The sequence below is a fragment of the Patella vulgata genome, chromosome 8 (genome assembly GCF_932274485.2).
Source record: "Patella vulgata chromosome 8, xgPatVulg1.2, whole genome shotgun sequence".
Classification (NCBI taxonomy): Eukaryota; Metazoa; Mollusca; class Gastropoda; family Patellidae; genus Patella; species Patella vulgata.
In genome coordinates, this window is record NC_065886.2 from 32972226 (window position 1) to 32999746 (window position 27521).

At 34.7% G+C, this 27521-nt stretch overlaps 1 protein-coding gene across 2 annotated transcripts; it reads left to right on the plus strand.

Moving 5' to 3' along the window:
- The first annotated feature begins 1231 nt into the window (after positions 1 to 1231).
- On the plus strand, positions 1232 to 27351 carry LOC126829852 (nicastrin). Of its 2 annotated transcripts, XM_050560012.2 has the most exons (16): positions 1232 to 1331; positions 3536 to 3634; positions 4575 to 4698; positions 5980 to 6116; positions 7110 to 7255; positions 8035 to 8286; positions 9755 to 9910; positions 10653 to 10874; positions 12059 to 12228; positions 13200 to 13410; positions 15097 to 15184; positions 17100 to 17254; positions 19123 to 19243; positions 19853 to 19950; positions 21937 to 22084; positions 24079 to 27351. In XM_050560012.2, exons 1-15 carry the CDS (start codon positions 1259 to 1261, stop codon positions 22060 to 22062), a joined length of 2178 nt encoding a protein of 725 aa, XP_050415969.2. In that variant the 5' UTR covers positions 1232 to 1258; the 3' UTR covers positions 22063 to 22084; positions 24079 to 27351. The 2 variants fall into 2 exon arrangements, with proteins under 2 accessions (XP_050415969.2, XP_050415971.2); XM_050560014.2 differs by lacking the exon at positions 21937 to 22084.
- The last annotated feature ends 170 nt before the right edge of the window (positions 27352 to 27521 follow it).

Consider the following 27521-nt stretch of genomic DNA (forward strand, 5'->3'; position numbering starts at 1 on the left):
AATTGAATACTGAATCAATAGTATAAGTATTCTATATTTTCTATTTACAAAAAAGGATTCAATTTATAATATACGGCATAGATGGGAAAAAGAAATGCTGTACTGTAAACCACGAGCAGTCAGTGTCACTGACTCAGTGAGTACAAGTTGCCTAGATTCATTCATTCCTTTCTGTAGTGCAGGGAACGGGATCTACACAATATTCTCTAAGCATATGGGCATTTCCTAATCAAAATACATGTATAAAGAACAAATTTAAACAGAATACCCTACCTCAAACCCCTCTCCCTCCCCCCAGCCACTCCCTTCCTTCACGACGAACTGCTTCACTAAAAACCAGATCCTACCGCCCCCCCCCAACCCCAGCTCTCTTCTACAATACCACAATTCCCCCTCTCCCTCCCCCCTGCCCTTCCCTTTCTTCACAACCCACTGCTCCCCTCACAACCCCCCCACTCTCCTCTAAAACACATAGAAGAAAGATATGTATACCCTACCACAAATCCCCAAACCTGCCCTCAAACCGTCCTCCTTCCCCTTTCCCACTCCCCTAACAACCCACTGCTTCCCCACTAGAATACATAGAAGAAGAAATGGAATACTGTACCCTTAATACTGTTATTATTTTGAATGTATTAAAATGTCAAGAAACAGTTGTCAATGAGTTATCTCCCTTTAGTCTTCAGTTACAAGGCTGATTTACCTACCAACTAACAACAAATACATGTAAACTTCTCTGGCATGGATTTTTACTACTATTTGTGTTAGTGACTTCAAATGTGAAATATCTAAATATTACTGGTTTTATGATACAAATAAAAAAAGAAGGAATGGGTTAATTGCATCCTTTCACTTCAGTAAAGTTCAGTCTACAAATACAGGGATATTCCCCATGCAAACTAATAAATATTTTCTGGTTAATTTTTTTTTGTTTTTTGTTCTCATTTTTATAGCATACAAGGGGGCCTTTTATTTGCATGGCGATTTTTGTTGATTGTTTGGTCTAGAAACTGGTTTGAATTTACATTTTCTGCAAGGAGAATATTCATGATTTTGAGTAGGAAGGATAAGATTTTAATCAGATAATTGGTAAATATGAGGTTGATTGCTCCTATAAAGCTTAAACCCCACGAAATGTCGAAGAAAAAATGTCACAGCCCTAAATTTAGCATATTAGTATAGTAGTCTTACTCCAGGAGAAAAAAACGGAACTTCACAATAGTGACTTCCCTTATCCGGAAGTTTATTAGTCATCAACATGGCGCCGGTCGCCTCCTTATTTTCCTTGTATCTTATTATTTTATTTATTTCCTATCTATCGAACAACTGTGGTAAGTAATTTTCATCTGCTTAAGTGAGTAAGCAAACGTTAATTCGGACTCTGCTCTTTTTTTTATGAATAAACAAGTTTTAGCATCTTTTGCTGACATCTTTTCTGATCTCTTTGTCATAATGATTATGTAAACAACACACACTTCACACTGGAATATCTCAGTCATCTCATCTTCCTGTTACGTTACAGACAGTTTCACTTATTCTTCTAAGTACCTATAAGTGATTCAGTTAAAGTGCTTTATTCAGTATTCATGTACAAGATTATGAAATGCTTATGCTATAGTAGTCCAGCTCTGAACGTAGGTCTCTCTGTACAGTCGACACTACGTCCAGGGAAGCTAGCATTGAATCAATGTCGAACGTAAACGACCGCCCCAGTCAATTTTACTGGGCAACTTTTTACCGCTTAACGGTCGCGTGGCAGTCCCTGTGAATACCTGAACAAAGTAAAGGAACATCTTAGTGAGAAAATAAGACCTCATACTGGATCTAGCGAGGTAAGCGAGGTCTTATTTTCTCGACATTGATTCAATGCTAGCTTCCCTGGACGTAGTGTCGAGTGTAAAGAGACCTACGTTCAGAGCTGGACTAATGCTGTAGGGGATAGGGTGCCGGAATGGTTTAGCGTGCGCTTTAATTTTTAAATCATAAAAGGAAAGGTCTGTCATTGAGTCAAGTGGCATGGAATGGTTTCGATTTCCTGCTTGTACATGTGTATGTGATAAGAAGTAGGGTCGTCTGTCCAACCTTGTGGATTTTCTCTTGGCCCTCCAGTTTACTCCCACTACCTCTACACTGAAGCAAATTATTGAAATAAAATTGAACCATGCATTAGTCCAAAAATGACCTAGTTTGTGTTGAGTTGAAGTTAAACACCATTTTTCTCTCACTAAACCAGGCCTGCCAACAACCATTATCTATATTAATTCAGTAAAAAAATTTAGTGGGAATTGGAATGTAGATCAACAGACTCCCTCAATTAAAGGGACAATAACACTCTTGCTGGCTTGACAGCTCCAGTAAATAAATATTAGCCTTATTCTAAGTATTAGATGTTTAAGTGTCCTACCTGTTGTGTAAATTATCCATCACATCCTATTTTTCTTGTCCAAAGGGTTTGGAAATATTTTTAAATACAAGTCACATTTGAAAAGCTTTTCAAATCATTTAGTTGAATTTTTCCAATTTTTTAAATTAGGTGTGTTAAGATGAAATTTGTATCATCAATTAATTGGAATACTGTAAAATAGTATAATTTGTTGACCAGAATAAAAATTGGGACATATTATTCTGTTACAACAAGAGTGATATTGAGCCTTTAAGGCTTGAAGGAAAGCATGTTGCTGGGATCGGAAGGGAAAAAATGCTGAGCCAGTTTTTACATTATCACCCGAGAGCGCTGGTTTCAAAGTTGATGACTTACGGGTCACTGGTAATGCATGACTTTGGAAATAGCTAATATTATGTTAAAACCTGACCTGCCAAAGTATTGTGCAAGATGGAGAAATGAAATATCAAAAATGAATAGAATTTCTACTGACAGTTAACTTACAAAGTAAAGGCCTACTATTATACTTTAGACATATATTTCCAAGTCATATTTTAATAAAAAATTCTTATTAAATTTAGATTTTAATGTGAATAAATCAGTTACTGGGTAACTGTTTGTGGATGGGTTTTTAATGACCAAATAACCTGGTTCAAAAATTTTTGAACTATTACATCCTTACACAATACTAACTAAATACTACAAATTACTGCCAAATACTAACTCATATTGTGAACAATTAAAAGAATATTATGGGTAGTTTTTTATGGGTATCTTATTGCATTTTCCTTTTTTTTACCTTTTAAATGACGGATGCTGGAAACATGCATAGAATTGATCGACCGTACTTCGATTCCAAGCCATTTATACAATCTATAAAAAAAATCTTTTATTACTATTAGCAAGCCATTGACCAAACTTAAAATATAACTTTATATCCCAAATATCTCAGTTCCTTGCGATATTGGCGTATGTCAAACCTTAAAATCCTGGATAATTTTGACTCCTAATTGTACGAAAAATCACTTTTTTTAGCTTGTTCTCTGTCCATCTCTTTCAAAATACGGGTGTATCTTGTATTGCAACCACTTGATTTTATCTCCCAGAATTATTTGTTGTTTTGTGTATTGAATGCGTGTTTTAATTTTTCAGTGGAATGTGTTAGAACAAAGAAAAAGATCTACCTTGATCTTGTGACCCAGAATGCCTGCTTCCGTGTACTGAACGCAACTCATCAAGTTGGATGTTCTTGTAAGTTTTTTTTTTAGCCATTGTGGCTCAATGACTAAAAAGTTACATGTAGCTCGCTAACCTGGAGGACTGGAGGTTCCATGGTTGATCCCTGTGTTAAACGAGAAAGTTCATCTGAATTTTCCGGTGTAATTCCCCATTCTCAGTGGTGCAGGACCCAGAGGGCCTGACAATGGACAATGTACAGTCGTTCAGATTGGATAAAAAACCAAGGTCCCTTGTACACATAAAAAGTACCCTTGAAGGTTGAAATTCTACAGAAGAGTGGACCGTAGTACTGCTGTCCTGACAAAATTCCCGCATAGCACACCATATGGCATATGCCTGTGTTAAACCCTATATTATTTTCAGTGTATTAATAATATGCTAGCCTGGAGGTCGCGGGTTCGCTCCCGGTGTTGGCCAAGAAGGTTCAACTGGATTTTCTGGCGTGGCTTCCCCTTGACAGTTGTGCAGGACAGAGGGCCTGATGACAACGGCCTAGTCATTCAGATGGGAAGAAAAATCGAGGTCCTGTGTACACGTTGGCGCCCACATAAAAGATCCTTTAGCAGTTGGAATTTGATAAATGAGTAGGCTCTTAGTGCCACTGTCCATGAAAACTTTAAATTTAGACAAATGGAAATATAAAATTTACTTATAAAGGTACAACTGAAAACAATTCTCCCTGATCAAAGTACAGGACATATATACTCTGATCTGCATGTTATAAATTAACTAGAATATACTGTGTAATTATGTATTTTTTAAAAGAATATTTTGTGTAATTAATTATTAATTACTGTTTTTCTAAATTTCTGTGTAAGTATATGTCATGTATATCTTTAAATAAATAAAAAGTTTTAAAGACATAGAATTTAAAAAATAAGAAATAACAGAGAAGTAGTTAATCTATATAGTGTTGTGATTGATAATATGATCTTAATATGTTGTATTTTAGCCAAGTCTGGTGGTAATGTTGGTGTTTTACACTATCTAGAAGGACAAGATGATTATGATTGGGTTTTAAAAGATGGACCACATACACCTTACGTTGTTTTGATGAATTCTGAAGACTTCCATAGGTAATACTAGGGCTTGTATTTATCAAGCCTCTTCCTTAAATCCTTAAAAATTTCTATCTACTGGTATTTTAGGTATGAACAGGCCTCGTATTTGTCGAATAAATATTTGAGAAAGAGAATTTTTGATAATGACTTTCAGAGTTATTTCCTTTAATCACTTTATTAAATCTTATGAATGCCCTGTTGACAAAAATGATCATCCGATCTGATTGCAGAATAGATGGCCAACTGGCAATTAAAGTTTGGACCCCCAAATAACTCTTGTCCACCCATGTACTTGTTTGTGTATAATGCTAAAAACCCATGACAGTTTCATTTTGATGAACAAAAGTGGTAAACGCAGCGCTGCTCAGGCAAAATTCACCCATGTACTTGTTTGTCTAAAATGCTAAAGACCCATAACAGTTTCAATTTGATGAAGAGTAGTCATAAATACGACGCTGCTCAGGCAAAATTCACTCATGTACTTGTTTATGTAAAATGCAAAAGACCTGTGACTGTTTCAATTTGATGTAGAGTAGTCGTAAACTGACACTGCCCAGGCAAAGTTACGTCGTCGTAGCACAATGCATGGCTTATGCCCATCTTCATTAGCCTGCTTGATGTAGATCAGTAGAATGTTAAAACCCCATTTTATTCATTTTACTCTGTTTAAGAATATGAAAACATTTTGGATGAAACACAGTTTGAATTCCATGAAGAGCAGTTGAAAACATCGCTATCTAGTTCGTAAAAGATCCCTTGACAGTTGGAATTTGATATAAGAGTAGACTGAGTGACGCTGTCTGATCAAATTTTCCATCATATAACACTGTATGGCATATGTCCATTTAAATTAGCCCAGTCAGAGCTAAACCGAGTAGAACATTAAACCCAATTTCACTTCATTTCTGCTATCTAGTCAAAGTTTTCCTCATAGCACACTGCATAATGTATACCAATAGAGATAGAGAGAGCGATAGATATGCAAGTTTAACATCCATTCAACGCAAACCAAGTCATTTTGGGACTAACATGGTTTAATTTTATTTCATTAATTTGATGCACGTGTGTCGTGTAGAGTGTCTTTAGCTGTGGGAGAAAACCAGACCCCCCCCCCCCCAAAAAAAAACATGCAGTTGGACAGGCAGCCCTATTCCTTGTCATGTACAAGCTGGGAATCAAAACCATGCCTCTTGACTCAATGGCGGCCCTTATGATCTAACATGCACACATTAAACCATTCAGCCGCCCAAACCCCTGCAGATAGTAAGACAGTTTTATCATATTATTTTTATACAGAGAGAAAGTTCAACAGTTATTAAAGTCAGGTCGTGTCAATGGTATATTGCTTGTAAATGTTTTAAATAATTCAACTTTGACCCCGTTACCACCTAATGGATTTTCAGCAGATAAAGATTGTCCTAATGATAATTATGGTACGTATCTTTTATATTTGTTCATCTAAAGCTCAGGGAATAAAATAACAGGGTTTACATCGGATTTTGTGCTCCATTTCCGATGTTACTGTGAGTCATTTGATTAGCGAAACTTTACTTGAGAATCTATAAATTTGTGAATCATTTTTATCAGATATAGTATCTTATATTTCAACAATTAGTGGCTTAAAATTCTATTGGCAATAAGAAAACCTTTCACTGTTACTCTGAAAACGTGAACATCTCCTTTCTATTCTACGTTTTACAACACAGCGTTCATTTCCGGAGTCTGCCTTTTTTCAGTCACGCTTATAAAGATATAATAAATGCATGGAAATATTGGTCATGCGTTTGGAAAACATAACTACTATGCCGTGTGTCTTCACTCTTCTCTTTATTGCTTAGTCTGATCATAATTTTCAATGCTAAATAACAATGCTCATGTGGCATCAGCAACTTGCGAGTTGTGCGCAAAATATGAATAAAAAAAAAAGAGTAATATTTTGCAAACTGACAATAACCACGAAAATTTGATAATCCTGTAGCTACTGTACTGTAAATGGACTATTGTGGTAAATAAAAAAGTAAACTTCCATTTAATTAATATTGAGTATTCATGATAGATTGTTACTGCACCTTAAATTTAATTTGATTAGCAAATATTTATTAAAACTGTTTCGCACTGCATTTTAACGTTAAATCTCTTGAGACAAAATAGTTCAAAAGGCGTCAATATAAAAATGACACATTATAATAAGTTCGTATTATAGGAGCATATTATAGAAATGACTTGTACAAACATTGTAATATGTTTATATTATAAGAGCCTATTATAGAAATGACTTGTATAAACATTGTGATATGTTTGTATTATATGAGCCAATTATAAAAATTGTAATTTGTTTGTATTAAGGGAGCATAATATTATAAGAATTGTAATTTGTTTGTATTAAGGGAGCATATTATAAGAATTGTAATTTGTTTGTATTATAGGAGCATATTATAAAAATGACTCGTATAAACATTGTAAAAGTGTGAAGTGGAACAAACCAGGTGAAGCGTTATATTTTACGGACTACCATGATTTTCCCATGTTCGCCATCTCAAATATATCAGATTTGAATATCTTAATTGATCAGGTAAGTCTCTGTTTATTCATGTAGCGAATTTAATTAAGGGGGTTGCGTGGCCGAATGGATTAATGCATGCGCTTTTGATGATAAGGTGTGTTATTGAGTCAATTCTCTGCTTTGTACATGGGTTTTCTCTTGGTTCTCCAGTTCTTTCCACAACTAAAGACCCCTATTATTGAAAAAAAAACCAAACCATTTGTTAGTCCTGAAATGACCTAGTTTGTGTCGAGTGGATGTTAAACATCTATTTCTGCTTGTTGCAGTAGTAGTCTTTTGAATTGGTATGAGATTTTGCTGTTGAAATGAAGAAAGATTCTAACCGAGTCAGTCTGGTTCCATGTTTAGCTGTGGTTGTCGACAGGGTCTTGTTGATGGTGTTTCTGACAAAATTCTCTGAATAGGTTCTTGGGTCAGTATGAGCGAATTTTTAGAATTGCTTTTTGTCCTAATACCATGTGGACAGGAGTGGTCGAGGACTTCTTGTAATTTCAACATAAAACAGAAACCATGATGTCATCAGAGCGAGAACCACATACTGAAGAGTGTGTACGATAGAAAATAAAATTGTAGAATCGTTGATTTTTATTTTGTTATATACAGGTCACTATGGATTACAACTTCACTGCTTATTATAATACAGAGCGATGTTTCGACTAGGCTTCTTAATCTTTATCATCATTGCTCAGTAATAAGAAGTAAAATAAATTGTCTTCCATAGTGACCGGTATAATCCATTTCAATTACTAAATGCCATTGAAACAATTTTTATTTTGTTGTCATTCCAGTGTTATCGCCCATTTAACCAACCCAGTAATGGTGTGGCTAAAACGTATCCCATCTGTGCTGTGGAACTTAGTGACAGTATGGATGCTGCGAAAGATTCTATTACATGTATTCGTAGATCGGAACTTATTACCAATTTAAATCCGACCAAATATTGTGACGCTATGGGCGATAAGAATTTAATCTCCACCATGAAGGCTATACCTCAAAATGAAACTCGGCCAGCTAAATCGGTTATTGTCGTGGCAACTAGGGTAGGTATATATAAGATTTTCAAGAATTTTTATTGTTGTTAATTATTAATGTGGTAGTAGGTAAGATTAGATAAAGAGCTGACAGTTCTCGCTATAATAGTTTAGAAATAGATAATGAACAGAGAATATGCTGAAAATTTCAGTCAAATTACTTCACTCTGAGCCTAGATATATCGATGATACAATTATAGGCTAGCCTTGATTGTCATTATTATCTTTGTTATGATAATAAACAAAGTCTTGATTATCCATTTTTACGCGGTAACCACATCCAACATTTAACGCCAAAAGAGAGACCTTCAATAGCCTGATTTAGCTCTAACCTCTTGCATAATGCATGTTTAATTAGTGGCGGGTAGTTGAGTGATCTAACAGACATGGTTTCAATCCCAAGCTTTTAAGTGACAAGGAGTAGGGGCGCCTGTCCAACTCTGGGATTTCCTCTGGTTTCCTTCCACCACTGGAAACACAGCTATCTGGGCTAAATTTCCCTCATAGAACACTGCAGGATGTATGCCAGTCTTCATTTACCCGGTTGGCACAGGCAAGTAGGATGTTAAACCCCCATTTCATTTTTTATCCATTGTTTAGCTTAGAATATGAAAAGATTTTAGATATTACTGCTACTTTACAATAATTTTGTCCAATTTTTAAATTTTGACCAAAGGCCACACAATTATTGTTCTTTGGGGACATATATTAAAATATTGTTACCTATTTCCTGGAGAAAAGAAACTAATTAAAAATATAAAATACTTGGTTACTCATCTCGATAGCTTTTAGTTTGAAATATATAAGTTTTAAAATATCTGACAAAACATCTATTTAAGCCACATTGTCTGAGTTAGTGAGACGTTGGTCTCGGTAACCTAGAGGTCCCACGTTGGTTCCCTGTGTTGGCCGAGAAAGTTCATCTGGATATTCAGATGCGGTTCCCCATGTCACTTGGGCAGGACCGAGGGCCTGGTTAGGGACAACTTAGTCATTTGGATGGGTCAAAAAAACGGGGTCCCATGTATACATTGGCATGCATGTAAAAGATCCCTTGGTAGTTGGAATTCGATGTAACAGTAGACTGTATTGCCACTGTTCAGGCAAAATTTCACCTCATAGTACACTGTATGGTGTATGTCCATCTTCATTAGCCCAGTCAGAGTAGAACAGTAGGATATTAAACCCCATCATATATCATTTATTAAGAACTAGATATTATATTGGTTTCCTATAATGTAAGTCCTGAAAATTTTTAAGAACATATCTGTTGTGATGTTACCTGATAAATTCAACCTCGTGGGTTTTCTCCGGATTTCCCCCACGACTAAAGACCCCTACACGCAATAGATTTATTGAAATATAATTGAACCATATGTGAGTCCCAAAATGACCTAGTTTGTGTATGTTAATCTCCATTTCTCTCTCTCTCTCTCTGTAACTGTAATAAAATTGTTTTTTTTTTACCCCATTTCAGATGGATTCATTTTCTATGTTTGGTTATGAGTATCAGAATTCTGATACAACTGTGACTGGTATTGTAGCTCTACTGGCAGCAGCTCATGCTCTAAAACAAGTTAAAGATGATTTACGTGCAGCAAGCTCAGATCTTATGTTTACATTCTTTCAAGGGGTAAGAAAAGAAACATTTTTTTTTAAAATTCAGATTTTTCAGAAATTCTACTTAGGCCATACATAAAAAAAATATTCTTGCCGTGCATGTAAAGAACCCTTGTCATTTGGAATTTTAACAAAGGATAACCAAAAAGCTGCTATCCAGGCAAAATTTCCATTATATAGTTAGTATGGTGCATGGCCCAAATGATGCTGTATAGTAGGGTGTTTCTTTTTCAGTTCATTTCAGTAAAATAGATGTGTTGGCTTGTTAAACTGTGTTCAACATGATTTGTTACATGCCTTTCACTTCAGTGAGTAACACGTTGGCTCGCTAACTTGGATGTCCGATCCGAGAAAGTTGCACGAGAAAATTCATCTGGATTTTCCGGTGTGGTTCCCCCTTGTCATTGTTGAAAAACTAGGGTTCTATGTAAACATTGGCGTACAAGTAAAAGATCCCTTGGCAGTTGTAATTTGATATACGAGTAGGTCATAGTGATGCTGTCCAGGCAAAATTTCCCTCATAGCACACCAGTGTATGCCCGTCCTCATTAGCCCAGCCAGAGCAGAACCCCATTTCATTTCATTTCCTGTAATTTGACCAATAGGTAGGTTCCCCAGCTGGTCAATTTCACTGCCAGTCAAAACTGGTCATTAAGGCAGAAACAATAGCCCTGATTTGTTGACATTGTTTTTGGAGCTAGCACAGACATCTTTGCCTGCAGTGTGTGTATAAGAGATTCTATTTCTAATTACAGGAAGCGTTTGATTATATTGGATCAAGTCGAATGGTATATGACATGGAGTTAAATCATTTCCCGTATGATATAACAGATAACAAGTCTCTTCGAATACAGAACATCCATCTTAATCATATATCACATTTTATAGAACTTAGTCAACTCGGACATCGTGATCAAGGCCAATTGTGGATTCATTCAGATCCAATATCTAAAGAAAATCCAGCAATTTCAGATGAGGTAATCCTTATACTTTTCAGGTATCAATACCGTTGTTAAATGATTGATAAAAATCATAATGTTTCAATATCAACACACAAAACATTATGATGTTCATTAAACCACCTTTAACTTCTACCTAAATCTGATTTGTGCTGCTGTTGCGCTGGGATTATTAAATATCTATTTATACTCTCTTGCTCCGCCGGTATTATTGTTTGATCCAGCAACTACGCAGATCGTCAAGCCTTTGCTACTCTTTCAAGGGAGTGTTGCCATTCCTCTTCTTGTATCCATTATTATATACGTGAAATAGAAACCATTAATTTAACAGAAACCAATATATACTAAAACTCACCATACCTTGTATCTTTATTTAAAACTAATCAATTTGCATTACCTTTGGACCAATATGTTTTTGTTTACTAAAAACTCTTACAAGTTTCAAATCCTAATTAAAAACTCACTTGTTCATACAATCTTCTGTTGACTAAATTTTTGAATAGACATGTATATAGTTTATTGCTCTTAAAAGCGCTTATGGATGGATTTGTCTCTCAAGAAATGGACAATTATTATTATTGTGCATTGGCTAAAACTCAATATTTAACCTTTATTTTGCCATTTGACCTGCAACCTTAAATGCTTGTGTAAAATTTTACTGAAAGTTGATCAAAATTAAATTTATTGTTTCTACAAGTTTTATAAATGGGTAAGACGCTGGCTCGCTAGCCTGCAGGTCGAATGTTCGATCCCTGCATTGGCCGAGAAAGTTCATCCAGATTTTCTGGCGTGGTTCTCCCTTGTCAGTGATGCAGGACGGAGGGGCTGACAAGGAAAGCTGTCTAGTCGTTCGGATGGGACGAAAAACCGAGGTCCCGTGTACACATTGGCGTGCACATAAAAGATCCCTTGGCAGTTGGAATTCGATATAAGAGTAGGCTGTAGTGCCTCTGTCGGGGCAAAATGTCCCTCATAGCACACTGTATGGCTTATGCCCGTCTTCATTAGCCCAGTTCGGAGCAAAACAGTAGGACGTTAAACCCCATTTCATTTCATTTCATTTCATTTCTACAAGTTTTATAAATGAATTTATTGTTTTCACAGATTTGCATGTTGAAATGTTGATAGATAGATAAAATCACACTAATTGTATTTTACAGGTTGAAATGTTGAATAAAATTAAACTTATTGTTTTATTTCAGGTTAAAAAGTTAATAGATATAATTAAACCTATAGGAGAAAAGTTAAATGTTAGTCTGGGTGAAACAGCAGCTGATCAGCCATTACCACCAGCTTCTGTACAGAGATTTCTTAGAAAGATGGCTATTCCATCAATTGTAATTACAGACCATGAGAAACAATATACTAACAAGTAAGCTTTGTAAACAATCTTTCTCACTGGTATTCGTGCGCGCTGTACCATAAGGTCTGTCATTGAATCAATTGGCGTGGTTTCGATATCCCGGTTGTACGTGACAAGGAGTAGGGTCGGCTGTCCAACCTCATGGGTTTTCTCTGGGTCCTCCGGTTTCCTCCCACTGCTAAAGCCCCTATGCGCAAGCGAATTATGGAAATATAATTGAACCATATGTTAGTCCCGAAATGACCTAGTTTGTGTCGAGTGGACGTTAAACCCCATTTCTCTCTATCTCTCACTGGTATTAATGATATACATTATACTTAAAATTTTAGGTTTAGGTTTGCCCAACTCTATTTACTTGTTCACACAAAGTGAAATATATGTATTTAAATTTTTTGATCAAAATACTTTTATAAAAGATCTTTTAACATACTGATGGTGTACTAAACGACTAAGTGCTTTCTTAACCAGGCCCTCCATCCTGGACCACTGGCAAAGGGATGATACACAGAAAAATGATTAGTGAGCCAGCGCCTTATTCACTGAACCACTGTGTCAAATTGCATTGACATGTCTGAAAATGACTTTGACATCGTATGTTGTTAAACTATATAACTTCCTTATTCATAGGTGGAGCCACGGTGGCTCAGTGAGTAAGACATTGGCTCTATAGTGTTGGCCGAGAAAGTTCGTCATGATTCATGATTTTCCGGTGTGGTTCCCCATTGTCAGGTGCAGTACAAGGGACGACACAACATATAGTCATTTGGATGGGACGAAAAACAGAGATCCCATGTATACAATGGGATGTATGTAAAAGATCATTTGACAGTTAAAATTCGATATAAGAGTATGCCATGGCCCATAGAGCTGCTGTGCGGGCAGTATTTCCCTCTTAGCACTCTGTATGGCATATGTCCATCTTCATTAGCCCAGTCAGAGCAGAACAGTAGGATGTTAAACCCCATTTCATTTATTTGTAGGTATTATAATAGTAGATTTGATCTACCCAGAGAGATTAATGCTGATTATCCAGACACATTAAATGATACAGAGAAGTATGATTACATCACGGAACAAGCTGTATTATTAACTAACATAGCAACGACTCTAGCTCGATTTCTGTATACACAAACAACTGGTAAACAATTAACACCTGATCTAGAGAATAAAATACAAGCTGATGAAAAAGAGGTTTGTAATAATAACAGTCAGTCATATTACAACTCAGATATTGTGTAGTTGTACTGTATAATTAATTAGTCGGTTAACTGCTCAACTCCGCTCGGGAAATTAAACAGTTGGAAATCCAACACTTATTATCTTATCTTGATGGACCATTTCAAACTATGTGACAATAGGAACACAATATTTTTTGATGATTCTCAACGAATTTTAACAATTCTAACAATTGTTTGATATTAAACATTTACTACAGAAACTCCTGCTAAAACAGCACAACTATATGACACCTGTGTCAAATGTTGACGTATTTTGTTTCTCTCAGATCACTTTGATATTTAATCCAAAGAATATGAGAATGTTTAGCATCATCTAACATTTTGAATATATTTTTTAGTGTTTTGATACATAAACACTGTAAATATAACTGAAATTCTAATTTAACGATACATAAATTCTCCAGTTAGTGTTTGACACTGTCAGGTTGTTTATTTATCGACTGTCAGGTTGTTTATTTATCGACACTGTCAAGTTGTTTATTTATCAACAATTGACTTTTGCCATGAGAATACAAGTCTGATCACAGAGTGTGGCAGTCCAAATATTAATAATTTCAATTGAATAGCATTCGAATAAGGACTTACAATATTTGAATAATGACTTCCAATATTTGAAAAAAGACTTCTCATATATGAATAAGGACTTACAATATATGAAAAAAAGCCCTACAGTATATGAAAAAAGACTTCCAATATATGAATAGGTGTTTGAATAAAGCCTTACAATATATGAATAAAGATATACAATAATTATGTGAATAAGTCCTATTGGTATAGGGGATCACGTGGCTAAGTGGGTAAGACGCTAGCTCGCTAGCCTGGAGGTCGGGTGTTCGATCCCTGCATTGGCCGAGAAAGTTCATCCAGATTTTCCGGCGTGGTTCTCCCTTGTCAGTGATGCAGGGCGGAGGGACTGACAAGGAAAGCTGTCTAGTCGTTCGGATGGGATGAAAAACCGCGGTCCCGTGTACACATTGGCGTGCACGTAAAAGATCCCTTGGCAGTTGGAATTCGATATAAGAGTAGGCCGTAGTGCCGCTGTCCGGGCAAAATTTCCCTCATAGCACACTGTATGGCGTATGCCCGTCTTCATTAGCCCAGGTTAGGAGCAGAACAGTAGGACGTTAAACTCCATTTCATTTCATTTCCTATTGGTATATGAATAAAGACATACAATATATGAATAAAGACATACAATATGTGAATAAAGACATACAGTACTTGAATAAAAGACGTAAAATATTTGAATAAAGCCTTACAATATATAAATAAAGCCTTACAATATTTGAATAAAGACTTACAATATATGAATAAATGGTTGAAAAAGTCTTACAATATTTGAATAAAGACATACAATATATGGATTAAGACATACAATATATGAATAAAGACTTACAATATATAAATAAAGACTTACAATATATGAATAAAGCCTGACGATATATGAATAAAGACTTCCAATTTATGAATATATATTTACAGTATATGAATAAAGACTTATAATATATGAATAAGGACTTACAATATATGAAAAAAAGCCTTACAATATATTATCAAAGCCTTACAATAAAGATTCATAATGTATAAATAAAGACCTACAGGGGTGTCTCTATTTTTAACATCAATAATTCTATTTCAGATTGCCCATCTGTTGTATTGTTTTCTAGAGAGTCCTGTGTGTGAATTATTTAAACAAAGTGTTTCACCGGAAGATAAAGATAATTTAGGTAAATATAGAGATACTTATACACTACTTATATTGTGATATGGGGTGGTCAAGTGGTCTTAAGTCTGCACCTTAGATTATCGTGTCAAGTGGCAGAGTTCCAATCCCACTCTTGTACATGACAAGGAGTAGCCTTTTCTATCACAGGTTATAGGTTTTCTCCAGGTCCGGGGGGTTGGATGGCTGAATGGTTAGCGTGCGCGCGCTGTATCATAAAGTCTGTCATTGAGTCGACTGGCGTGATTTCGAATCCCCAGTTGTACGTGACAAGGAGTAGGGTCGCCTGTCCAACCTCGTGGGTTTTCTCTGGGTCCTCCGGTTTCCTCCCACTGCTAAAGACCCCTACGTGCAAGCAAATTATTGAAATAAAATTAAACCATATGTTAGTCCCGAAATGACCTAGTTTGTGTCGCGTGGACGTTAAACCCCATTTCTCTCTCTCTCTCTTCTCCAGGTCCTCTGGTTTCCTCCCACAGCTAAAGACCCCTACTTGCAAGTGAATTATTGAAATAAAATTGAACCTAATGTTAGTATCAAAATGACCTAGTCCCGTGTTCACAAAGCATTCTCAGACTTAAGTTGAGAATTTGCTCAACTTTCAATCACTGTTAATGAGAAATATCTTTGATTCAGAAACACAAAACTTTGCACATAGTTTCTTATTGATGTATCTCATACATTCAAACAACAAAATTATTATAAAGGGCTATATTTTAGTTAAAATAAGGTGAACAAGTTTGAGTAAATTCTCAACTGAAGTCTGAGAATGCTTTGTGAACTCAGGGCCTAGTTTATATTGCATGTGGTTCAATCCCATCTCTCTCTCTTGAATTGTCATATGTTTCGTATGATGTCTTAATATCTCATTATCCTTGTATGGTTCAGGCTTGTAATCTTCAGTTTTTACGAATCATGTTCAAGATATTTCGTCAGAGCAGAACAGTAGAATGTTAAACCCCATTTCATTTCGTTTGATTTCATATTCAAAACACACATTAGCGTGCATGTAAAAGATCCCTTGACAGTTGGAAATCGATATAAGAGTAGGCCGTAGTGGCGCTGTCCGGGCAAAATTTCCCAAATATTAATAATTTCAATTGAATAGCATTCGAATAAGGACTTACAATATTTGAATAATGACTTCCAATATTTGAAAAAAGACTTCTCATATATGAATAAGGACTTGCAAAATATGAAAAAAAGCCCTACAGTATATGAAAAAAGCCCTACAGTATATGAATAAAGACTTCCAATATATGAATAGGTGTTTGAATAAAGCCTTACAATATATGAATAAAGATATACAATAATTATGTGAATAAGTCCTATTGGTATATGAATAAAGACATACAATATATGAATAAAGACATACAATATATGAATAAAGACATACAGAACTTGAATAAAAGACGTAAAATATTTGAATAAAGCCTTACAATATATAAATAAAGCCTTACAATATTTGAATAAAGACTTACAATATATGAATAAATGGTTGAAAAAGTCTTACAATATTTGAAAAAAGACATACAATATATGGATTAAGTCATACAATATATGAATAAAGACTTACAATATATAAATAAAGACTTACAATATGAATAAAGATCCCTTGACAGTTGGAAATCGATATAAGAGTAGGCCGTAGTGGCGCTGTCCGGGCAAAATTTCCCTCATAGCACACTGTATGGTGTATGCCCGTCTTTATTAGCCCAGTGCCCAGTTTTGAGCAGAACAGTAGGATGTTAAACTCTATTTCATTTCATATTCAAAACCATGGTAATCTGAATGGACAGTAAAATGTAGAAGATATTATAGGGACATAACCTAAACTACATGACGTATATTATCCACAATGGACATCTTACCCATGGCATTTTGTATGACTAAAAGAGATAATAATGTTGTAATTTCAGCATCTGCTAAGAAACCGTTTCCATTTTATGTGGGTGTAGATTATCAGACCAATCAGATAACAAGATTAGCCCATGCTATCTTAGCTCAATATTTGGGTGATAGAATGGTCAATGTTACTAAGGACACAGATTGTAAACAGCCAGATAATGATAAGGTTGGTATAATAGTTTCTCTATAACATATCTAACAATGTTATGCTCATACAGTGGACTAGTGTCAAATACGACATCGTACGGGATTGTTATGCTCATACAGTGGACTAGTGTCAAATACGACATCGTACGGGATTGTTACAATATGTCGGATTATGCTGAGTGTCGGAATACCCAGTTTTCTCAAAACCGGAAGTATTATTGCAACTTCGAAAACCGGAATTATTATTATAATGTAGCTTTGAATCCCAAGAACATTATTCCCTTTAAAAATGATAAACCTTTCTGTACATTCAAAATTTTATTACATTAATTTTTATTTCATTTAACATGCGTAGGCATTTTGAATAGGTCAAGTCTGTTGTTAATTTATCTTCTTCATCTTCTTCAGTTGATTGCACACTTGTCTTTGCTGTCAAGTGTTCATTGATAATCTGTCATTCTATGTCCAGGTTGTCGTCACACGGTTCGAAGAGATCCGTAGGGTGAACAAACTTAGGTATTCAGGTTCAATCAAAATGCGCAACGAATGTTTCCAACAGGTGCTAGGAATATTTTTATGACTGAATTCGTAGAAAATTCATGGGTATTCTTGAGTATTTGTCACAACTGTCTTACAAGAGATTATAAAATTATCAAAGTAATCAACAAAGACCTACGCGAGCGAGTTTTAATCTCACTGATAATTGATTGGGGATAGCTTGTTAATCATTTGGGGCTTCACACCCACCGATTGATTCAATAGAAATCGTGTGACGGGACGGCTGATTGATGTCGTAATTAGGAATATTCAGAATACGGATTACTCAAAGCAGTTTTTGGGTGAAGTAATTAGGAAATAAGTTGGGACATGAAAATGATGTGGGATTTCACAGAATGTCGCAGTATTCGAATGTTGGATGTAACAGAGTCCACGGTATGTAGTGCTGGCTTGTTTATATTGTCTACAAAAGGTTGCCGCAAAATTTTCAGTTAAACAGAATTAAAGCAATTTTGGACTGAACTCCCTTTTAGAGATTTAACATTCTCCTTATATAAGTTTACAAGGAATTCAATGTTTGTATCTTACTCTACTCTTCAAAAAAAGTCGGGGATATTCAGAAACAATACAAAACTGCGGAAATGCACTGCTGTTTTTATTAGAGGTATACCAGTGTATGTTAATAACAGGCCAATATTATTGCCTACACATGAACATAAACAGTTCATATGGGCGGCTTATGTGACGGCCTCATTTCACCCGCAAAGAGATAGACCGTCAAAAGTGAAAATGGACGTTTTTGATTTTTGTCTTAATAATGAGTTATTGCCTCACCAATCCTCAGACATTCAGCAATTCGTTGTGGCATGCTCCTAATCAACTGTCCAATCACGATTTGGGGCTATCTGGCCCACTCCCTTGCAGTGCAAAGGCCAATTCTTGCAGTGTTGTCAGTTGATGTTGACGTCGACGAACACATCTCTCGATGAAAATAAACATAACACACAAAAGCAAAGATACACTAAACAGTAAATCTTATGCAAGAACTGATAGGAATGCTAACATGGATAGATAAACCAGTATGCAGCAGTTTTCATCAACCCTTCCTTGAAGTGTCAAATTTGACAATGAACCCCTCCCACGTTTTTGGCACTATTGCGTGTCGTATGTGCAGCTCAGTGGTTCAGTTGGGGCGATAAGTTCTTCATCTGTGAACATAATCTCAAAGCATGTCAAGTGTCCATGACTATTTATCATATCACAACCTGCATAGGTATTTGCATTTCAGTATCCCCTACTTTTTTTGAAGGGTATATTTCTGTTGTTGTTTTTATACAGATATATAAATATTTCTGTCTGTATTGTGATATTTGGTTGTTATATTGACAGAGATATAAGTATTTATGGATGCAAGGATCAGTGAAACCTGGTACTAATACAAGAGAGGGTTGGTGTATAAAATCTACAGCTATGTTACAGAAAGCCAAATCACCAGCTTTTGAAATTGATGGTAAATATTTTTATTCTTTATATCCTTGAATGACATTTAGGGATATAACTTTATAATACACACAACTTTAAAAGTAATAAATCCATAAAGTTATTCTTCTCGTATCAACATCTTTCATCGAATTCTTCCTCTTGGAGTCAAACTAAAACAGGGTACTGCAACAGTGATTCTGTGATTAAGGCGCTGACACACAAATCAGGAGGACTGGGGTTTGATCCTGGTGTTGGCTGAGGATTTCCCAATAAAGTTTCCTCCTTGTCAGTGGTGCAGGAACAGTGTCTGGTCGTTCACATATTACAGAAACCATTGATTCGTTGTACACATTGACAGTTGGAATTCAAAATAAAAGTAGGCTGTATCGCTGCGGTCCTTGCAAAATTTCCCTCCTGACACCATTTCATTTCAAACTAAAACATTGCTATGTTCATTTCAAGAAATGTTTTTTTTATGACACACCCTGGTTGCAATTCTACTAATTTAGAATGTTACGAGCTGAAAATAGAGCATCCCATTTATTAGATAAGATACCCATCTATCTGGTTTTCTCATAGATTTAGAGTTCATATACGAATATAAATTGCTCTCTGATTGGCTGTGTATGTATTGTAGATTATGATTGGCTATCTGGAGAATATTCAACATGGACAGAGAGCACGTGGACAGTAACTAAAGTTCGAGCATTTTTAATACCAAGTGAATCACAAGAGGTATAGTATAAGATAATTTATTTCTAACTTCTTTGATAGACATTTAGTAATTGAACATATTAACGCAAGGTAGAATTATATGGATACACAATTACTGAGTTTAATACTATGCCATGTTTCGATTTCACGTGTTATGGTATGTTTTAACTGTATTTCATTGTTATTTTTGTTGCATATTGTGTAAATAGTTGTCTACTATTCACATATTTGTATCATTTCCACATCGAAACGTCGCATAGTAATAAACTCAGTAATTGTATATCTGTAAAATTGTACCTTGTGTTAATTTATTTCTGGTTCGTTGGCGTTAAAAAAATATTTTTTTCTAAAAGCAAAAATACACTTCTGTAGCAGGGTTCAATTTAGAATTGCCAATATAATCTGAAACTATTGAATTGACAATTTTTGTGACTGACTATCTTTTTGACTGTTCACTTCAAAAGCATTTAATGCGAAATGAAGAGCATGGCTGATTATGCCACAAAATATACCTTTGTAATAAACAACATTACAAATACTGTGTACCAATTTTAATTTTTATTTTAGTTTCACGAGACTCAAAATTCCAATAGTTTCCAGTTTATATGCTAATCATATAAGATCTTTATCAGTCTTTATTTCTGGTTCTTTGAATGGATCGTAGCTAATTTTATTCCTGTACTTTGACTTTTATCGGTTCGCACAATGAACAGCAGATTACGCCATTTTCTATTTTACTCGGAATACCCAGGCGATTATGTGAAAATGACAGTAGTAATAATAATATCATCGTTTATAAGGCGAATACTCCTTAAATTGAATTGTTCTGTAGTACTTTACAATGGATTGCCTATCTCCTTTTTTTACATTAAATTTTTCGTAGATTTTTTTTTGTTACAGTTCATGAAATCAACCATATCCACTGTCAGGATTCATTTTGTGTTGCTAAAACTGTTGTTTGCTAAAAAAAAATGGTAGACTTGACGCTTTAAGGGGGGGGTGGATGGCCGAATGGTTAGCACATGCGCGCTGTATCATAAGGTTTGTCAATGAGTCGACTGGCATGGTTTCGATTCCCCGGTTGTACGTGACAAGGAGTAGGGTCGCTTGTCCAACCTCGTGGGTTTTCTCCGGGTCCGTCGGTTTCCTCCCACTGCTAAAGATCCATACGCTTATTGAAATATGAAATGAAATGAAATGGGATTTAACGTCCTACTGTTTTGCTCCGAACTGGGCTAATGAAGATATGTTAGTCCCGAAATGACCTACTTCTCTCTCTCTCTCTTTCTCTTGACGGTCGGTCGTAGACTACTCGGTTGTCTGAACAGTGAGAATATCCCATGCAGTGTGGTATAAGGGGAATTTTGTCTGGACAATGATACTACGGCCTACTCTTATACTGAATTCCAACCATCAAAGGTTCTTTTATGTGAATGTCAGTGTGTACGTGGGACCAGTATTTTGTCCTATCCGAACGACTAGAGAATTAGTGAGTATTGCGACTGGTTGACGGAATTTACCATCTGAATGAAGGGAATGGCTGGCAACCACAAATCTTGACGGTGGATATGATTTGCTAAGTTTTTCATTATATGAGTTTTGTTTTTTCACTTTTAATCTTTTTAGATAAGATTCCCTCTTTTCTTCAATAAATGTATTAATGTATTCCAAGATTTTATAGTTTTTACTTTTAGAACTTTTAGATTTTTACTCATTTCTCAGAAGATGTTTTGAGTATTGTGATGTATGGTGGTTCCTATTTTTATATATAATTGTTCTCTCTTTCAATTTCAACAATTTCTGATAAATACTTATAGAGTTATTGCCCTTGATTATATTATAGAACCTTGTCAGTGTGCCATTACAGTATAAAGAATTTGCATTTTAATTACCTAAAGATTCAGAATGCAACAACCTTTATGGACTCTTTGGATGACTTAGCTGTTGTGAGGTGCATATTCTGTTGCCTATCAACTCACCTTAAAATCTATCATACTTTGTTTTCAGGTTTTAACGCTGTGTGTTGGTCTGGCACTATTCATCGTATCATTGGGCGTTGTTTATTTCTTTAACGCCAGTTCTGATATTATATTTCTAAGTACGAACACAGCCAGTGATACTCCACCATCTTGAATATTATAAATATTAAACGAAGGTGTGTAGTAATAAAAGTTGTGGTTTAATGGTGTTGGTGCTGGATTGAGTAGAGTAGTTTAATAGTTGATCGTCTTTTTACGGAATTCTGGGGGCTTGGGTGTCCAAATGGTCTAATTTGTTCGCTGTAGATCACAAGGTCTGTCATTCAGTCAACTGGCTCGGTTTCATTTCGCAGCGTGTATGGGACAATGAGTAGATTTCTCTGGTTCCTCCATTTTCCTCCCGATTTAGAAACTTTACTCAAAGAAAATATAGGAATAAACTTTGACAGTCGCCCCTGCTTTAAACGATTCTGTGCCTGGCTCTAGTGTCATGTAGAGGTTTGGCTATGCCCCAAGGCAGCCTGTGCAACAAAGTTAAGATTGAAAACTTTAAAAAAACTGAATGTTAATTTGACTCCTTGATTGGATGCCCCCACCCCCCAAAATAAATGCGAAACATGCACGCTGTTGCCCCTTCCACCCCCTCTCTTTGCACGCCTATATTACCGCTTGTTAACACACAGATTAAGCTGTACACTACACAGATATATCATATTAACACTTTTATCAATCTAGTACCGAAATGACCTAGTTTGTGTCGAGTGGATTTTAAACCCCATTTATCACTCTCTCTTTTATCAATCGGTCAGTTAAATGCTCCATGCATCATTTTCATTTTTCGTTAAAATTTCAAATTTCTTAACGCATTAGTTTGAAATTAACTTTTAATTAAGAAAACAAAATACCAAAGCTAGATAATCTTGAATTCATTCAGATTTAAACTAGGCCCATCAGGTTTCACTTTAGATCATAAAGTCTTTCATTGTGTCAAGTGGCATAGTTTCGATTCCACACTAGGGTTGCATGCCTAACCTTGTGGGTTTTCTCTGGGTCCTGATTTCCTCCCACTGCTAGAGACCCCTACTCTCAAGCGAATTAATGAAATAACTTGTACCTTTTGTTAGTCCTGAAATGACCTAGTTTGTGCTGAATGGATGTTAAACCCTCCCTCTCTCTCTCTCTCTCTCTCTCTCTCTCTCTCTTACTTACTATTTTTGGCCTGATGTAGGTTTAAGAGGTTAATACTTTTTTGGTTTACAATTGATTTTTGTTGAAATCTGTTTTACTATTTGTGAATAGATAATTTTGATAACCTCTGTTAATATATTTTGTTTGCATGGTAGATTTATTGCATGATTTAGTTGTCAGATGTTGTGTTATTGGTGGCAAGAAATTTCTGTTTTATTTTGTTGCTTTGTTATGGCTATTATGTATTATTGGTTTATGATATGAAGTGTTTAAGTATTGGTAATTTGCATGTTTTAGTTATTAGTACATACATTAATCTATATATTGTAATCTGTAAACCACAAACTTAACAAGAAATGGTTCAAATACCAGTTTCTATACAGTCAAGTTAGTTGCTTGTGGATTACAATATATGGATTATTTTTGGAGGATGGCTTCCATCCATCCTACCTCAACTGTATGATCATTCAAATCCAATCTTGTCTACATTATAATAGGAATTCTTCCACCCATTTTATTACACTTAATGATGTACTTGTTAATTTGTCACAGTCGTACAAGTTTAGCACATACAAAACATATATAACCGTATTCTTCAAGTGAAAAACTCTTTTTCTATATACAATGACTGTCGTGCCAAATTTAGGTGACAAAATGACTGTTTCATTTAAAAATACCAAAGACAATATGTGGTCTTGGTTATTGTTGAGACTTGACATGTTGGAAATCAATTTAGCATTGCACATATGGCTATAAATAGATAATTACCATAGTTTTAAAATTCTTCAAAACTATGGGAACAAATCCGTAATGTTTCTTCTACATCGGTGTAGATGAATCAAGATGCTATCTCATTGAAATCTGTAACTGTACTATATCATTTTATTTTATTTGTAACTTTTATATTAATGTAACTTTCATATCATTGTTGTATTTTAATTTATATATTAAATGACTTTTATATTATTATTTCTATTTTCAGACGTTGACCCTATCAATAGGTGTGATTCTTACATTGGTCTCCATGTTATTGGTGTATTTTGTCAACAAACGATCTTCAGTGATTTTCTTCTCAGATTTTTAACGAATATTACAACCACTATAATGCTAGTATTATTATTATTATACTTATGTTGATGTTATGTCAAGCATCTGTTTTAATGGTGTCACTGAAACACTGATAAACTATAATACATACTTATGGAAAACAGCTACTGATATATTTGGACGATGTTTCGACGTTGAGAGAATGCTCTTTGAAACGTAACCCCAATATATTAGTATCTATTTTCCATATGTATGTGTTAAGTTTACTAGATGCCTCTAAAAGATTATAACACTGATCTGATGTTATGGTGATGTTGTTTATATTATATACGCTGATGCTTTGTTATGCTGTTAATGTTATAGACAGACCCATAGCTATTATAAAGTTGATATAATATTATAAGGGCTTCACAACAACACCGATGTTATAGTGACGTCCAAATGTACACTGATGCTTTGATATAATGCTAATTGTTGGGGTCCCCACTGTGTATAGAGTATTGTTTTTGAATTACAAAGCTTTATTTTGATCTCCCCAATACAAGAAACAAATGAACCTGATGTCTTGATACTAATAGACATATCTGTAGCTAGGTTCGCAATATAAAAAGAGGGCTACAGACTACGGTACCCATTTTTTAAAGCTCATTATAGGGAGATCTGATCAGGGCTCACACCGACTTTCAATTTTTTTCTGCAAAAATGGATAAGAATTTTTAGATAAAAAAATGTTCATATTTTTTTAAGCCAACTGAAATATTTTATCTTCCAAAAATTGTGATTAAAAAAGACAAGATGGACCTATTATGTAACAAATACTGGTATACAGTATACAACAACTTACACTGTAACCCAGGTATCATTTAATCTTGCGTATTTAGCATTAATTTCATTAACATTTATTTAATATCAAAAGTTTGTAGTTGAATGAATGTTTTTGTTGCAATTACGACTTTGGAGCCCGACAGCGTGAGCCCTGGGTCTCACTGTATCTATGTCTATAAATACTGACATTGTAAATATATAAACTTATTATTGTTGATATTTTGGATGTAAATTTGTATAAATACATTTTGTAAGTAATGTAATTTCTTATAATTTATGATCAATATATTTTTTTTTAAGATATGTTATTTGTTGAAGGTCATCATTAATCATGTGATTATTACTACCATATATAAATCATGACTTTTTTCATGTAATCAGTTACTTTCATCATTATTAACAAAAAGGTCTCAACTTGAGAGAAATTAAGATCATTTCTGTAATATTTTAGCTTAGAGATACAGTAATAGCGAAAAGACTCGCATTTAGTTGAATATTAAAGAAAAATGGCTGATAGCTTGATTACAGCCCCCCCCCCTTATTATCTTGCATCATTGGATACTCAGTTGTAAATGCAATAAAGATAACAATACACAGGGACTCAATTTAGACAATACCCAGGGACAATAACCAAGGATTTCATTGAAACAATATCCAAGATACTCCATTGAGACAATAAACAAGGACTACATTGAGAGAATAATCAAGGTACTCCATTCAGACAATAACCAAGAGGCTACATTCAAACAATAACCAAAATCTGCACTGAGACAATAACCAAGGGCTCCATTGAAACAATAACCAGGGACCCTGCTAAGACAATAACTATGGGGCTCCATTGAAACAATATCCAAGGCAGAGACACCTCCAACCAGAGCTATTGTTTCAATCATATTTACCGGTCTTGGCTGACTGAAAGTGAAATTGACTGACATTAGAACTTGCCTTTCAGTCAGTTTACATGACAAATAATAGTCTTTCAAAGAATTTAACCTTATAACACAATATATTTAGATAAATTTATAGCTTTTAAGTGTAAAATCACTTAAACATAATTATAAATATTTGAAATGGATCTTGCTAAAACTTCATATTCCTTAATAAAAAAAAGACAAGATATGTCACAATTTTAAAAAAGTCATATGTTGTCATTTCAATGAATAGAATGCTTTCAGGGATTAAACTCTCTTCTCCACAAATACTTTATTAAATTTTAAAGAAATATTACAAAATTATGAAACCCATTATTTGTGTGATTTTTCATAGTTCACTTTAAAATGAAATGGGGTTTAACGTCCTACTTTTCTGCACCAACCAAAGTAATGAAGACTGGCATACACCATGCAGTGTGCGGAGAATTTTGCCCGGAAAGTTACAATTCTGCCTACTCTTCATGACTTTTGTTTGGATATTATCTAAAAAAAACCCATATATTCGTAAAGTTTGTATATATATATAAGAAGTTATTATGGCCATTTTATAATTGTTGTTGCCATGTAAAATGCAAGTTTTTGTAATAGTCAATTGTGTTCTTTCATTCATTTTCATGTCTGATTTTCTTCATTTTAATATCACCATGAATTATGGACTGTTGTCATTCTTATAATACATTCCATAACCATATTTAAATCATTATTATATCCTATATGTAGCTGGTTGAGACTGTATTGATTACTGGTGGTTAATACAACCCACTTGTTCAAATGCTTTTTTCACTTTTAGTTTATCATGAAGTTGTACAGCAATAGGTACTCAACCAGGGACTGGTTTCACAAAACATTCTCAGACTTAGGTTAAGACTTTACACAACTTTCAATCGTTGTTTATGAGAAATATCTTTGATCCAGAACAACAAAAATTTTCACATAGTTTCTAATTGGTGTATTTGATACACTACAACAACAAAAGTTTTAGAAAGGGCCATATTTTAGTTAAAATAAGGTGAACAATTTGTGAGTATATTCTTTACTTAAGTCTGAGAATACTTTGTGAACTCAGGGCCTGGGCTTTTGATGGATTGGAGACTGTGTCTGTCAGTCAATATACATGACATGAAATTTAAAATTTATAAGAATTTAATCTTAAATACAATTAAATTTTAAAAAATGCTAATAATTTGCATATTGTTTGGGAACAATAAAAACATGTCAAACTTTTGATATGAGAGCTCTGTCTAATACACAAGTGAAAGTGTAGTTTGGGAAAAATATATTTCTGATTCTGAACACAATATGGAATTTACGTCCAGTATAAGGTCCTCAGCATCTCAGCATCGATACTCATGTAATTATCTTAATATGATAAAAGTGCTATTTTCATAAAAACTGTATAATGAACAAGTTGATGTATAAAATTTGTACAATAAAACAATCTTGCCATTCAACAGTTGATACAAATTAAAAAAAAAAATATTCTCCTTTGTTTTTAAGACGGTAATATGGATTGTATTTTTCGGGTTGTTTTTGGGTGGTGGGGGGGGGGGGATAGTGGTCCAAAGGTTTAATGTTTGTGCTTTAGATCATACAATCTGTCATTGATTGAGTCAAGTGACGT